General features: G+C 45.1%; 2 protein-coding genes across 10 annotated transcripts in view; both read right to left on the bottom strand.

The window, feature by feature from the left end:
* Window positions 1-15,464, bottom strand: part of LOC115117214 (zinc finger protein 664-like) — a 440,815-nt gene that overhangs the window by 34,307 nt on the left and 391,044 nt on the right. The window lies entirely within an intron of this gene.
* Window positions 458-15,464, bottom strand: part of mad1l1 (mitotic arrest deficient 1 like 1) — a 32,829-nt gene continuing 17,822 nt past the window's right edge. The window contains exons 12-16 of the mRNA XM_065002139.1: window positions 12,025-12,165; window positions 8,270-8,326; window positions 7,215-7,306; window positions 1,676-1,766; window positions 458-571 (exon numbers count right to left, since the gene is read on the bottom strand). Of these exons, the coding sequence (XP_064858211.1) occupies window positions 458-571; window positions 1,676-1,766; window positions 7,215-7,306; window positions 8,270-8,326; window positions 12,025-12,165 (495 nt within the window). The remainder of the gene's footprint in view (window positions 572-1,675; window positions 1,767-7,214; window positions 7,307-8,269; window positions 8,327-12,024; window positions 12,166-15,464) is intronic.

Raw genomic sequence — 15,464 nt, 5'->3', positions numbered from 1 at the left:
GCAGTTTGACCAACTCCAAATCTGAAACCCATGTGTATTTGAGCTACTCAGGAAGTGAAACCACATCTGCTAACCGTGTGTATGTGACCAATAACATCTGCTAACCGTGTGTATGTGACCAATCACATTCTATTTTATTTGATGACATCACCCCATTGTTTCCTAGGAAGTGTGATAGCTACTCCAGGAAGTGATGTGCAGTTTGATATATGATGTGCAGTTTGTCTCAGCGGCGCATTTGAAAATCAGGAATGTCGCCATCTTGCTATATGGAGCTTTTGGAAACATGGCATGTGCAGTTTGAGCTACTACAGGAAGTGAAACAGGGCATGTGCAGTTTGAGCTACTCCAGGAAGTGAAACACGGCATGTGCAGTTTGAGCTACTCCAGGAAGTGAAACACGGCATGTGCAGTTTGAGCTACTCCAGGAAGTGAAACACGGCATGTGCAGTTTGAGCTACTCCAGGAAGTGAAACACGGCATGTGCAGTTTGAGCTACTCCAGGAAGTGAAACACGGCATGTGCAGTTTGAGCTACTCCAGGAAGTGAAACACGGCATGTGCAGTTTGAGCTACTCCAGGAAGTGAAACACGGCATGTGCAGTTTGAGCTACTCCAGGAAGTGAAACACGGCATGTGCAGTTTGAGCTACTCCAGGAAGTGAAACACGGCATGTGCAGTTTGAGCTACTCCAGGAAGTGAAACATAGCATGCAGTTTGAGCTACTCCAGGAAGTGACGTTAGAGGCTCAGTGCTGCTACCGGAAGTGACGTCAGAGGCTCAGTGCTGCTACAGGAAGTGACGTTAGAGGCTCAGTGCTGCTACAGGAAGTGACGTTAGAGGCTCAGTGCTGCTACAGGAAGTGACGTTAGAGGCTCAGTGCTGCTACAGGAAGTGACGTTAGAGGCTCAGTGCTACTACAGGAAGTGACGTTAGAGGCTCAGTGCTACTACAGGAAGTGACGTTAGAGGCTCAGTGCTGCTACAGGAAGTGACGTCAGAGGCTCAGTGCTGCTACAGGAAGTGACGTTAGAGGCTCAGTGCTGCCCCCTCTGAGTATCAAGTTGTTTATTTGCTGCGCGACAGATTATTATTGTTATTCAGCTCAAACTAGGCTGATCATCTACATAGTGAACTAACAGGAAACAGCGTTCTTTCATCCATCATTATTATTAGTATTGTTATTGGCTGAAGCGCCTGACGTGGATGATTGACAGGTGAGTTACCAAAACTTCCCAGGCCAGAGAGCAGCCCTGACGTGGATGATTGACAGGTGAGTTACCAAAACCTCCCAGGCCAGAGAGCAGCCCTAACGTGGATGATTGACAGGTGAGTTACCAAAACCTCCCAGGCCAGAGAGCAGCCCTGACGTGGATGATTGACAGGTGAGTTACCAAAACCTCCCAGGCCAGAGAGCAGCCCTAACGTGGATGATTGACAGGTGAGTTACCAAAACCTCCCAGGCCAGAGAGCAGCCCTAACGTGGATGATTGACAGGTGAGTTACCAAAACCTCCCAGGCCAGAGAGCAGCCCTAACGTGGATGATTGACAGGTGAGTTACCAAAACCTCCCAGGCCAGAGAGCAGCCCTAACGTGGATGATTGACAGGTGAGTTACCAGAATCTCCCAGGCCAGAGAGCAGCCCTGTATGACCTCACACACACATGACTGTGTACCTGTAAGTTGTGTCTCTCCAGCCTCAGCTCTAGAACATTGTTCTGTTCTTCCAGACGTTGTCGCTCTCCCTCCAACTCCTCAATCTTCAGCCTGCCGACACAACACACACACACACTCCTTAGATGAATGAGCTCAATAGCGATCATGATTCTGAGTGTAATGAAGCGGTGTGTCCCCATTAATGAACTGAATGTTTGTTTTGATATCCAGACTGTAGTGAAACAGAGACACTAATCACAACGTGTGTAATTGATGGTAAAGTGTGTGTGTGTAGTCTACATAGGGTAGGTAAGTGGAAAGCAGGTGTGTGTCAGGCCATTGTGATGTAAACATATCGTCGTCATGACGACATGAACACCATCTAATAGTAATTTAATAACCCTACAAGATAACTAGATAAAACACCAAGATCGCTTCATACATTCTAATGTTCTTCATTCCTCAGTTCTGTGTTCCATAGTTCTATATTCTACAGTTCTGTGTTCTATATTCTACAGTTGTGTGTCCCATAATTCTACAGTTGTGTGTCCCATAGTTCTACAGTTGTGTGTCTCATAGTTCTACAGTTGTGTGTTCCATAGTTCTACAGTTGTGTGTTCCATAGTTCTACAGTTGTGTGTTCCATAGTTCTACAGTTGTGTGTTCCATAGTTCTACAGTTGTGTGTTCCATAGTTCTACAGTTGTGTGTTCCATAGTTCTACAGTTGTGTGTTCCATAGTTCTACAGTTGTGTGTTCCATTGTTCTATATTCTACAGTTGTGTGTTCCATAGTTCTATATTCTACAGTTGTGTGTTCCATAGTTCTATATTCTATTCTATATTCGCCCAACCTTCCCCATTTCTCCTTCTCCCAAATCCGTTCAGCTGATGTTCTGAAAGAGCTGCAAAATCTGGACCCCTACAAATCAGCCGGGCTAGACAATCTGGACCCTTTCTTTCTAAAATTATCTGCCGAAATTGTTGCCACCCCTATTACTAGCCTGTTCAACCTCTCTTTCGTGTCGTCTGAGATTCCCAAAGATTGGAAAGCAGCTCTACAAAGGGGGGGGACACTCTTGACCCAAACTGCTACAGACCTATATCTATCCTACCATGCCTTTCTAAGGTCTTTGAAAGCCAAGTCAACAAACAGATTACCGACCATTTCGAATCTCACCATACCTTCTCTGCTATGCGATCTGGTTTCAGAGCTGGTCATGGGTGCACCTCAGCCACGCTCAAGGTCCTAAACGGTATCTTAACCACCATCGATAAGAAACATTACTGTGCAGCCGTATTCATTGATCTGGCCAAGGCTTTCGACTCTGTCAATCACCACATCCTCATCGGCAGACTCGACAGCCTTTGTTTCTCAAATGATTGCCTCGCCTGGTTCACCAACTACTTCTCTGATAGAGTTCAGTGTGTCAAATCGGAGGGTCTGCTGTCCGGACCTCTGGCAATCTCTATGGGGGTGACACAGGGTTCAATTCTTGGACCGACTCTCTTCTCTGTATACATCAATGAGGTCGCTCTTGCTGCTGGTGAGTCTCTGATCCACCTCTACGCAGACGACACCATTCTGTATACTTCTGGCCCTTCTTTGGACACTCCAGGCAAGCTTCAATGCCATACAACTCTCCTTCTGTGGCCTACAATTGCTCTTAAATACAAGTAAAACTAAATGCATGCTCTTCAACCGATCACTGCCTGCACCTGCCCACCTGTCCAACATCACTACTCTGGACTGCTCTGACTTAGAATATGTGGACAACTACAAATACCTAGGTGTCTGGTTAGACTGAAAACTCTCCTTCCAGACTCACATCAAACATATCCAATCCAAAGTTAAATCTAGAATTGAATTCCTATTTCGCAACAAAGCATCCTTCACTCATGCTGCCAAACATACCCTTGTAAAACTGACCATCCTACCAATCCTCGACTTTGGCGATGTCATTTACAAAATAGCCTCCAATACCCTACTCAACAAATTGGATGCAGTCTATCACAGTGCAATCCGTTTTGTCACCAAAGCCCCATATACTACCCACCATTGCGACCTGTACGCTCTCGTTGGCTGGCCCTCGCTTCATACTCGTCGCCAAACCCACTGGCTCCTGGTCATCTACAAGACCCTGCTAGGTAAAGTCCCCCCTTATCTCAGCTCGCTGGTCACCATAGCATCTCCCACCTGTAGCACACGCTCCAGCAGGTATATCTCTCTAGTCACCCCCAAAACCAATTCTTTATTTGGCCGCCTCTCCTTACAGTTCTCTGCTGCCAATGACTGGAACGAACTACAAAAATCTCTGAAACTGGAAACACTTATCTCCCTCACTAGCTTTAAGCACCAACGGTCAGAGCAGCTCACAGATTACTGCACCTGTACATAGCCCACCTATAATTTAGCCCAAACAACTACCTCTTTCCCAACTGTATTTCATTTATTTATTTATTTTGCTCCTTTGCACCCAATTATTTTTATTTCTAGTTTGCACATTCTTCCATTGCAAAACTACCATTCCAGTGTTTTACTTGCTATATTGTATTTACTTTGCCACCATGGCCTTTTTGCCTTTACCTCCCTTCTCTCCTCATTTGCTCACATTGTATATAGACTTGTTTATACTGTAATATTGACTGTATGTTTGTTTTACTCCATGTGTAACTCTGTGTCATTGTATCTGTCGAACTGCATTGCTTTATCTTGGCCAGGTCGCAATTGTAAATGAGAACTTGTTCTCAACTTGCCTACCTGGTTAAATAAAGGTGAAATAAAAATTCTACAGTTGTGTGTTCCATAGTTCTATATTCTACAGTTGTGTGTTCCATAGTTCTATATTCTACAGTTGTGTGTTCCATAGTTCTATATTCTACAGTTGTGTGTTCCACAGTTCTATATTCTACAGTTGTGTGTTCCACAGTTCTATATTCTACAGTTGTGTGTTCCACAGTTCTATATTCTACAGTTGTGTGTTCCACAGTTCTATATTCTACAGTTGTGTGTTCCACAGTTCTATATTCTACAGTTGTGTGTTCCATAGTTCTATATTCTACAGTTGTGTGTTCCATAGTTCTATATTCTACAGTTGTGTGTTCCATAGTTCTATATTCTACAGTTGTGTGTTCCAAAGTTCTATATTCTACAGTTGTGTGTTCCATAGTTCTATATTCTACAGTTGTGTGTTCCACAGTTCTATATTCTACAGTTGTGTGTTCCACAGTTCTATATTCTACAGTTGTGTGTTCCATAGTTCTATATTCTACAGTTGTGTTCCATATTCTACAGTTGTGTGTTCCATAGTTCTATATTCTACAGTTGTGTTCCATAGTTCTATATTCTACAGTTGTGTTCCATAGTTCTATATTCTACAGTTGTGTGTTCCAAAGTTCTATATTCTACAGTTGTGTTCCATAGTTCTATATTCTACAGTTGTGTGTTCCATAGTTCTATATTCTACAGTTGTGTTCCATATTCTACAGTTGTGTGTTCCATAGTTCTATATTCTACAGTTGTGTTCCATAGTTCTATATTCTACAGTTGTGTTCCATAGTTCTATATTCTACAGTTGTGTGTTCCAAAGTTCTATATTCTACAGTTGTGTGTTCCAAAGTTCTATATTCTACAGTTGTGTGTTCCATAGTTCTATATTCTACAGTTGTGTTCCATAGTTCTATATTCTACAGTTGTGTGTTCCATAGTTCTATATTCTACAGTTGTGTGTTCCATAGTTCTATATTCTACAGTTGTGTGTTCCATAGTTCTATATTCTACAGTTGTGTGTTCCATAGTTCTATATTCTACAGTTGTGTGTTCCATAGTTCTATGTTCTAACGTTTGGTGTTCTATTCATGGGTTACATGTTAACTGACAATATTGTTTTGAACGTTTGTTTTGGACTGACGCCCGACTGAGTATTATTCTCAATACAAAGTCAATTAACGCTGATGAAGATTTCTCCAAAAGTAAATTATAGTGGCTAAGCAACACAACCCCATTCTGAAGGAGACACATCATTAGTAGGAAAACCTCTGGTCGTCGTTATGATGTCACAGATTGACATTAGATGCAGCAAGACGTCAGCGTCTCTAGCTAACCTCTGGTCGTCGTTATGATGTCACAGATTGACATTAGATGCAGCACGACGTCAGCGTCTCTAGCTAACCTCTGGTCGTCGTTATGATGTCACAGATTGACATTAGATGCAGCACGACGTCAGCGTCTCTAGCTAACCTCTGGTCGTCGTTATGATGTCACAGATTGACATTAGATGCAGCATGACGTCAGCGTCTCTAGCTAACCTCTGGTCGTCGTTATGTCGTCACAGATTGACATTAGATGCAGCATGACGTCAGTGTCTCTAGCTAACCTCTGGTCGTCGTTATGATGTCACAGATTGACATTAGATGCAGCATAACGTCAGCGTCGCTAATGACAACATTGCCATCTGTCTAAAGTCAATTTGACAAAATGAAAATGCAGAGTTGTTTCCTCCTAAACATGAACCTACTTCAGCAGTGGGATGGTATTTCCAGGCTCTTCAGTCGACTGTCAGTCTGTCCAGAGTGACTTGGTCAGCACTGTGACGTCACCTTGACAACGTTCATAACGACTGTCAGTCTGTCCAGAGTGACTTGGTCAGCACTGTGACGTCACCTTGACAACGTTTATAACGACTGTCAGTCTGTCCAGAGCGACTTTAGGTCAGCACTGTGACGTCACCTTGACAACATTCATAACGACTGTCAGTCTGTCCAGAGTGACTTTAGGTCAGCACTGTGACGTCACCTTGACGTTCAGAACGACGGCATGACGCCACAGAGTGACAACCTATGAATAGTTTTAACGTTCCACTGTTCTATAATTTAATGTTCTAACGTTCTGTGTTCTATAATTTAGTGTTCTAGCGTTCTGTGTGTAGTAGTTGAGGGAGCTTGTTGATCTCCAGTGTGATAGTAATGTCAGGGGGACTTCCTCCATAGGCTTCCTGTCTCCTTCACTCTTCATCACATGATCAACGACTTGATTCTCCCTCCATACCTGTCTGACCTCCATCTCTTCCTCTATCGCTCCCAGTGGACCTCAAATGCCTCTCCTCCTCTTCTTCACCCCCCACTTCTCTAACTAACCTCTTCTCCCAGCATCTCCTCTTCTTCAACCCCACTTCTCTAATTACCCTCGTCTCCTAGCCTCTCCTCTTCACCCCCCGCTTCTCCCAGCCACCTCCCTAGCAACCCGCCTTGCCCCCCACGCTCCCTAGCCAGCCGCCTTGCCCCCCACGCTCCCTAGCCAGCCGCCTTGCCCCCACGCTCCCTAGCCAGCCGCCTTGCCCCCACGCTCCCTAGCCAGCCGCCTTGCCCCCCACGCTCCCTAGCCAGCCGCCTTGCCCCCCACGCTCCCTAGCCAGCCGCCTGGCCCCCGGGCTCACTCCATTCTCGCTCACCCTCCACTCCTCTGAACTCTCTCCTCCTCTCTGTAAATGGTTCAGTATGGTAGTACTGAACCATATAGTATGGTACTTCACCTCTCTACTGGTGTTAAGTGTGTGAGTTACCGGAGTGTGTTGACTTCCTCGTTCGTTGCTAAGGGGATGCCCTCGGCGACGGAGTCTTGCTGCTTCTTCATAACCTCCAGCTCCAACTCCATCTAGAACACAGAGACACACATTTAGTAACCCAGACTAACATAAAAACAGACCCAATCACTCAGATGCCTTCCCCCTCCCTCCGGCCCCCTCCCCCCATCCCTCCGGACCCCTCTCCCCATCTTCCCCCTCCCTCCGGCCCCCTCTCCCCCATCCCTCCGGCCCCCTCTCCCCCATCTTCCCCCTCCCTCCGGCCCCCTCTCCCCCCATCCCTCCGGCCCCCTCTCCCCCATCCTCTCCCTCCATCCGGCCCCCTCTCCCTTCTTCCACCTCCCTCTCTAAATTTTCTATACCACTATTCCCTAAACAGACAGCACAGCGGTGCATCCCCCTCTCCTCCATCCTCCCTCTCCCTCCATCCATCTCTGCCTTCTTCCCGCTGACCATCTCTCTCCCTCCCTCTCATATATTCCACCTCCCTCTCTATACCACTATTCCCTAAACAGACAGCACAGCGGTGCATCCCCCTCTCCTCCATCTCCCTCCATCCATCTCTCCCTTCTTCCCGCTGACCATCTCTCTCCCTCCCTCTCATATATTCCACCTCCCTCTCTATTCCCTAAACAGACAGCACAGCGGTGCATCCCCCTCCATCTGTCTCTCCTCTGATGGAGACTAATCAATGAAGGAGATGTCTGGGTAACAAGGGAAGAGAGGAGGAGAGGGACGCGGCTCGTGATTCAACACCACTCAGACACACACAATGATACATTCATTCATTCCTCTCCCTCTCCTGTCTCTCCTCAGACAGAGAGGTAATCACAAGGTGGAGAGACGAGAGGGTGTGTGTGTGTGTGGCGAGACGAGATGATTTCACACGTGTCACTTCCCATCACCACGGCAATTGTGACGTTGCCCTGGCAACAGGAACAGCCAAGTGTGTGTTATAAACGACCGCCGTCTAGGAAAAACACGCTTTATTTCACAGGGTGTGTGTGTGGGTGTGTGTGGGTGTGTACACTCACAGTCTGTACTTGTAGTTTGAGGGCCCCAGCCTCCTCTTGGGCTTTAGTCAACAGAACCTGCAGAAGAGGGAGAAAAACACCACTTAGACAAGAGGTGTGTGTGTGTGTGTGTGTGTGTGTGTGTGTGTGTGTGTGCGCGCGTGCGGCAGGCAGAGAGAGGAAATACAATAGGTAGAGAGCCAAATATTCTATAACAGCCTCCACTCTTCCTGGAGGGCTTTCCCACTAGATGTTGGAACATTGCTGCGGGGACTTGCTTCCATGCAGCCACAAGAGCATTAGTGAGATCAGGCACTGATGTTGGGAGACCAGGCCTGGCTCGCAGTCAGGGATCTGTGCAGGACAGTCAAGTTCTTCCACATCGATCTCGACAAACCATTTCTGTATGGACCTCGCTTTGTGCGCGGGGGCATTGTCATGCTGAAACAAGAAAAGGGCCTTCCCCAAACTGCCACAAAGTTGGAAGAAACAGAATTGCCTAGAATGTCATTGTATGTTGTAGTGCTAATATTCCCCTACACTTGAACTAACGGGCCCGAACTGTGATAAACAGCCACAGACCCTTATTCATCCTCCCCCAAACTTTACAGTTGGCACTTTGTATTGGGGCAGGTAGTGTTCTCCTGGCATTCGCCAAACCCAGATTCGTCCGTCGGACTGCCAGATGGTGAAGCATGATTCATCCCTCCAGAGAAGGCATTTCCAGAGTCCAGTGGCGGCGAGCTTTACACCAGTTCAGCCACGAGTGTCATTGAGCATGGTGATGTTAGGCTTGTGTGCGGCTGCTCGGCCATGGAAACCCATTGTAGCTCAGATCACGTGGTTACCACCCTGCATGAACACGGCTCTGGGATACGAATAATAACATCAGCTAGGAAACCAGACAGCTAATGTTGGCTAGCTAGCTAACAGTACACTGTAGCTTGAAATTAAACCACTGTCTGTCAAAATTAGAAACGTGTAATATCTGTCATTGTGATGATGTTGCAACAGAGGACAGTTTGGAACTCTGTAGTGAGTGTTGTAACAGAGGACAGTTTGGAACTCGGTAGTGAGTGTTGCAACAGAGGACAGTTTGGAACTCGGTAGCGAGTGTTGTAACAGAGGACTGTTTGGAACTCGGTAGTGAGTGTTGCAACAGAGGACTGTTTGGAACTCGGTAGTGAGTGTTGCAACAGAGGACAGTTTGGAACTCGGTAGTGAGTGTTGCAACAGAGGACAGACCATTTTTACAAGCATTGCACTTCAGCACTCTGCGGTCCCGTTCTGCTGAGGTCGTGTCGCCTACCACTTCACGGCTGAGCCATTGTTGCTTCTAGATGTTTCCACTTCACAATAACAGCACTTAAAGTTGACCGGGCAGCTCTAGCAGGGCAGAAATTTCACAAACTGACTTGTTGGAAAAGTGGCATCCTATGACGGTGTCACGTTGAAAAAGTCACCAAGCTCTTCAGTAAGGCCATTCTACTGCAAATGTTTGTCTATGGAGATTGCATGGATGTATGCTCAATTTTATACTCCTGGCAGCAACGGGTGTGGCTTAAATAGCCAAATCCACTCATTTGAGGTGGTGTCAACATAAGATACATGCACAGTTGAAGTGGGAAGTTTACATACACTTAGGTTGGAGTCAATAAAACTAGTTTACATACACTTAGGTTGGAGTCATTAAAACTAGTTTACATACACTTAGGTTGGAGTCAATAAAACTCGTTTTTCAACTCTACAAATGTCTTGTTTTAACAAGTTATAGTTTGGGCAAGTCGGTTAGGACATCTACTTTGTGAATGACAAGTAATTTCTCTTAACAATTGTTTACAGATAGATTATTTCACTGTATCACAATTCCAGTGGGTCAGAAGTTTACATACAGTGCCTTGCGAAAGTATTCGGCCCCCTTGAACTTTGCGACCTTTTGCCACATTTCAGGCTTCAAACATAAAGATATAAAACTGTATTTTTTTGTGAAGAATCAACAACAAGTGGGACACACCCCAAGCGACTTACAGCTGTAATTGCAGCAAAAGGTGGCGCTACAAAGTATTAACTTAAGGGGGCTGAATAATTTTGCACGCCCAATTTTTCAGTTTTTGATTTGTTAAAAAAGTTTGAAATGTCCAATAAATGTCGTTCCACTTCATGATTGTGTCCCACTTGGAACTGTGAAAAATGTAGTTTAAATGTATTTGGCTAAGGTGTATGTAAACTTACGACTTCAACTGTATATATGTGACCCGATTCGGGAAACTAGGCCATGTGCAGAGAGAGGAGTTCAGATTGGTCCGGCCTACAGAAGGGTCCACCCTACAGAAGGGTCCTGCCTATGACCTCGTCAGTCTGTGTTGGTAATCCTCTATGAAATGTAGTGTAGAGGAGCTGCATAAGTGTTGCTCTCCACTTTCTGAAGGATCAAGTTTTGAAAATCAGTGAAATTAGAGCATGATAGCTAAAGAGATGGAGAAAACACCTGTCTCCGGATTACATCTTCAAACTAAGGGGCAATCGTGGCATTCCTGACAGGGAGCTGTGTCCATCATGCATAATAAAGTATACAGGTAAGATAGTTAGCTACATTTTCAGATATTACATGTTTCTAATTGACAGAACATGGTTTCATTTCAAGCTACAGTGTACCGTTAGCTAGTTAGCTAATGTTAGCTGGCTGGTTCCCTAGCTGACATTATTATTTGTATCCCAGAACCATTTACTTTTCTAGTTAGGAGCCTGATGTTAGCTAGCTAACATTGAACCTGGTTGGTAAGCTCCCAGCACTGTGGCATTGTTGGCACTGTGTTCATTGTTGTTTAACTTCTAGGGAGCAGCATTGGGAATTTTGGATGAAAAGCGTGGCCAAATTAAACTGCCTGCTACTCAGCCATAAAAGCTAGAATATGCATATAATTAGTAGATTTGGATAGAAAACACTGAAGTTTCTAAAACTGTTTGAATGATGTCTGTGAGTATAACAGAAATCATATGGCAGGCAAAAACCTGAGAAAAAATCCAACCAGGAAGTGGGAAATCTGTTTGTTGTTTTTCTGTCGAAAACACAGTGTCTATGGGGTCATATTGCACTTCCTAAGGCTTCCACTAGATGTCAACAGTCTTTAGAACCCTGTTTGAGGCTTCAACTGTGAAGTGGGGGCGAATGAGAGGGGAACGAGTCAGAGGTCTGCCAGAGAGGCATGAGCTGACCACGCGCGGTCACGTGATAGTTCGCTTGCGTTCCATTGCAATTCTACAGACAAAGGAATATTCCGGTTGGAACATTATTGAAGATTTATGTTAAAAACATTCTAAAGATTGATTCTATGACATGTTTCTACGGACTGTAACGGAACTTTGACTTTTCGGCTGCACCTAGTGATGGCGCCTCATGAATTTTGATTACTGGGCTAAACACGTGTGAACAAAAAGGAGGTATTTGGACATAAATTATGGACTTTATCGAACAAAACAAACATGAATTGTGGAGCTTGGATTCCTGGGAGTGCCTTCTGATGAAGATCATCAAAGGTAAGTTAATATTTCTAATGCCATTTCTGACTTCTGTTGACTCCACAACATGGCGGATATCTGTTTGTTTGTGGTTCTGAGAGACAGACAGACAGAGACACAGACAGCCCGTCTCCATACCTCCATCTCTGTATTGTGGTTCTGAGAGACAGACAGAGAGAGAGAGACACAGACAGACAGAGACACAGACAGACATCTAGGTTGAGACAGACAGAGACACAGACAGCCCGTCTCCATACCTCCATCTCTGTATTGTGGTTCTGAGTCTTGGTCAGTACATCTTCTGCCTCTCTGAGTCTGCGGCTGAGTTGAGGAGTGTAGTCACTAGAAGACAGCTCACTGTCATAGGACTCCAGGATAGCACGCATCCCATCCCTCTCCTGGAACACACAGGAAAAAGAGACAGTGAGTGTAGTCACTAGAAGACAGCTCACTGTCATAGGGCACCTGGAACACACAGGAAAAAGAGACAGTGAGTGTAGTCACTAGAAGACAGCTCACTGTCATAGGACTCCTGGAACACACAGGAAAAAGAGACAGTGAGGCAACTAAAAACACATTGATTATTGAGGCACGTAGGCTTTTGTCATTAAACAATTTTTTTTAAATATATTTAACGAGGCAAGTCAGTTAAGAACTAATTCTTATTTACAATGACGGCCTCCCGCCGGCTAAACCCGGACGACGCTGGGACAAATGAATGTAGAGGCTAATCTGGCTAATGGTGCTAACCATAGTACTATATCTGAATGTAGATGCTAATCTGGCTAATGGTGCTAACCATAGTACTATATCTGAATGTAGAGGCTAATCTGGCTAATGGTGCTAACCATAGTACTATATCTGAATGTAGAGGCTAATCTGGCTAACGATAGTACTGTATCTGAATGTATCAAGCATTTTGTTACACCCGCAATAACATCTGCTAAACACGTATGTGGATTTTTTTATTTATTTGAATGTAGATGCTAATCTGGCTAACGGCGCTAAGTATAGTCCTGTATCTGCTAGTCCGACTGCTACATGCAAAAAAATGGTGTTTAACAATAATAGCTGAGTTTAAATCTTAGCGACAGTCTTAAAACATTTGGTGCTAACATTAGCAATGCTAGCTTAAATCTTAGCGACAGTCTTAAAACATTAATTATGAAATCATTACCAGGATCCAAGTCTCTCAGCCTGCATCTTTGGTGCTAATGTTAGCAATGCTAGTTTAAATCTTAGCGACAGTCTTAAAACATTTGGTGCTAACGTTAGAAATGCTAGCTCGCTAAGTAACTAAGCCTGATGCATTCTGAAATCAAGTGTTTTCAACGATACAGACAAAACCCAGCGACAGTCCAAGCAACCATCCAGCACTGGAGACCTATTAGAAGTAACAAAACACAGCCTCAGTCCAAGCATCCAACACTGGAGACCTATTAGAAGTAACAAAACACAGCCTCAGTCCAATCATCCAACACTAGAGACCTATTAGAAGTAACAAAACACAGCCTCAGTCCAACCATCCAGCACTGGAGACCTATTAGAAGTAACAAAACACAGCCTCAGTCCAACCATCCAACACTAGAGACCTATTAGAAGTAACAAAACACAGCCTCAGTCCAAGCATCCAACACTGGAGACCTATTAGAAGTAACAAAAAGTCTACAAGTAATTCACTATGAAAAGGAAAGGTCATCTGGAAAGAGAGCAATGGCCGCCGACATGTTATATAGATCGCTGAAAATGAATGTCTATAAAAATATATATATATATAAAAATACATTCATTTTGGTAGTGGTAGGGCTGTGAAGGTCGTGGTAGGGCTGTGAAGGTCGTGGTAGGGCTGTGAAGGTCGTGGTAGGGCTGTGGAGGTCGTGGTAGGGCTGTGGAGGTCGTGCTGTGGAGGTCGTGGGCTGTGGAGGTCGTGGTAGAGCTGTGAAGGTCATGGTAGGGCTGTGAAGGTCATGGTAGGGCTGTGAAGGTCATGGTAGAGCTGTGAAGGGCATGGTAGGGCTGTGAAGGTCATGGTAGGGCTGTGAAGGTCATGGTAGGGCTGTGAAGGTCATTGTAGAGCTGTGAAGGTCATGATAGGGCTGTGAAGGTCAGGGTAGGGCTGTGAAGGTCAGGGTAGGGCTGTGAAGGTCAGGGTAGGGCTGTGAAGGTCATGGTAGAGCTGTGAAGGTCATGGTAGGGCTGTGAATGTCATGGTAGGGCTGTGAATGTCATGGTAGGGCTGTGAAGGTCATGGTAGAGCTGTGAAGGTCATGGTAGGGCTGTGAATGTCATGGTAGGGCTGTGAAGGTCATGGTAGGGCTGTGAAGGTCATGGCATTTTGGATGATGGTAATTGGCCAGCCAAATGACCGCTGTCACCGTAACAACCGTTGGAAGATGGGACGGTCGGGGAGGTCGGGGATTCGTGCGGTTGAATCCGTTTCAGCGGTAACAGATTCTTAACGACTCCTTGCTGAAATGCAGAATGTTCATCCTGTGTTGTTAACGGCTGTAATGTAATGAGGGCGTGTCAAATCAGTCGGCCACCACAGCGATCAGAAGGACAGACGCAAAGAACGAGGGAAGAAGAGAAAGATGGAGAGAGAGAGAATAACCAAATTGGTGTGAAATGACCGTTTAATTCAGACTGACGGAACTTGTTGGTTGTTTTCTCGCCAGTCATTTGTCACGGAACAAATAACTTGGCCTGAGACCAATCACACACCCATCAACACACACGCACTAGATGTCCTACTCAGGATGCTTACTGTGATCCTCCCCCCCAAACTAAACTAAGTCTCTGCCCCGCTGGCTACTGACTGTCTATTAAGACTTAATTAAAATGTTCCATCTATATCTATCTCTCTCTATGTATATCTATCTATATCTATATATCTATCTATCTATCTCTCTATGTATATCTATCTATATATCTCTCTCTATATCTATCTCTCTATATCTCTATCTATCTTAATAACAAATCACTCAGGTCAACTGATAACACACACACACATACACACCAGACACACACACACACACACAGATAACAGTCCCATTTAGCATTTTATTCTTTTCATACATTTTTTATTTATTTATATAAACAAAATTGGTTTTGGTCAACTTATCTGTTGTGATAATAGGACTCTACCACGTCAACACACACACACACACACACACCTGTCTACCCGGATTAAAGAACGTGTTGGCTAATATGAAAGAGACTATGATGAGAAACATTAAGCAGCCTAAAGCAGGTTGTGTCTCTTATCCAAGACCTCCACCAACATTCGCTGTATCACAGAGCTGTCAGTACCATGTAGACTGTCTGAGCCTCCTTAAAGGGGGACGTCAGGATACTGGTAGGGGCCCTTAATCTACTTCCTCAGAGTCACATGAACTCCTGGATACCATGTAGACTGTCTGAGCCTCCTTAAAGGGGGACGTCAGGATACTGGTAGGGGCCCTTAATCTACTTCCCCAGAGTCACATGAACTCCTGGATACCATGTAGATGGTCTGAGCCTCCTTAAAGGGGGACGTCAGGATACTGGTAGGGGCCCTTAATCTACTTCCTCAGAGTCACATGAACTCCTGGATACCATGTAGACTGTCTGAGCCTCCTTAAAGGGGGACGTCAGGATACTGGTAGGGGCCCTTAATCTACTTCCCCAGAGTCACGAACTCCTGGATACCATGTATATG

The sequence above is a fragment of the Oncorhynchus nerka genome, linkage group LG15 (assembly GCF_034236695.1).
Source record: "Oncorhynchus nerka isolate Pitt River linkage group LG15, Oner_Uvic_2.0, whole genome shotgun sequence".
Taxonomy (NCBI): domain Eukaryota; kingdom Metazoa; phylum Chordata; class Actinopteri; order Salmoniformes; family Salmonidae; genus Oncorhynchus; species Oncorhynchus nerka.
The sequence above is the reverse complement of the archived record's forward strand: the minus strand, read 5'-3'. Positions and strand labels throughout refer to the sequence as shown.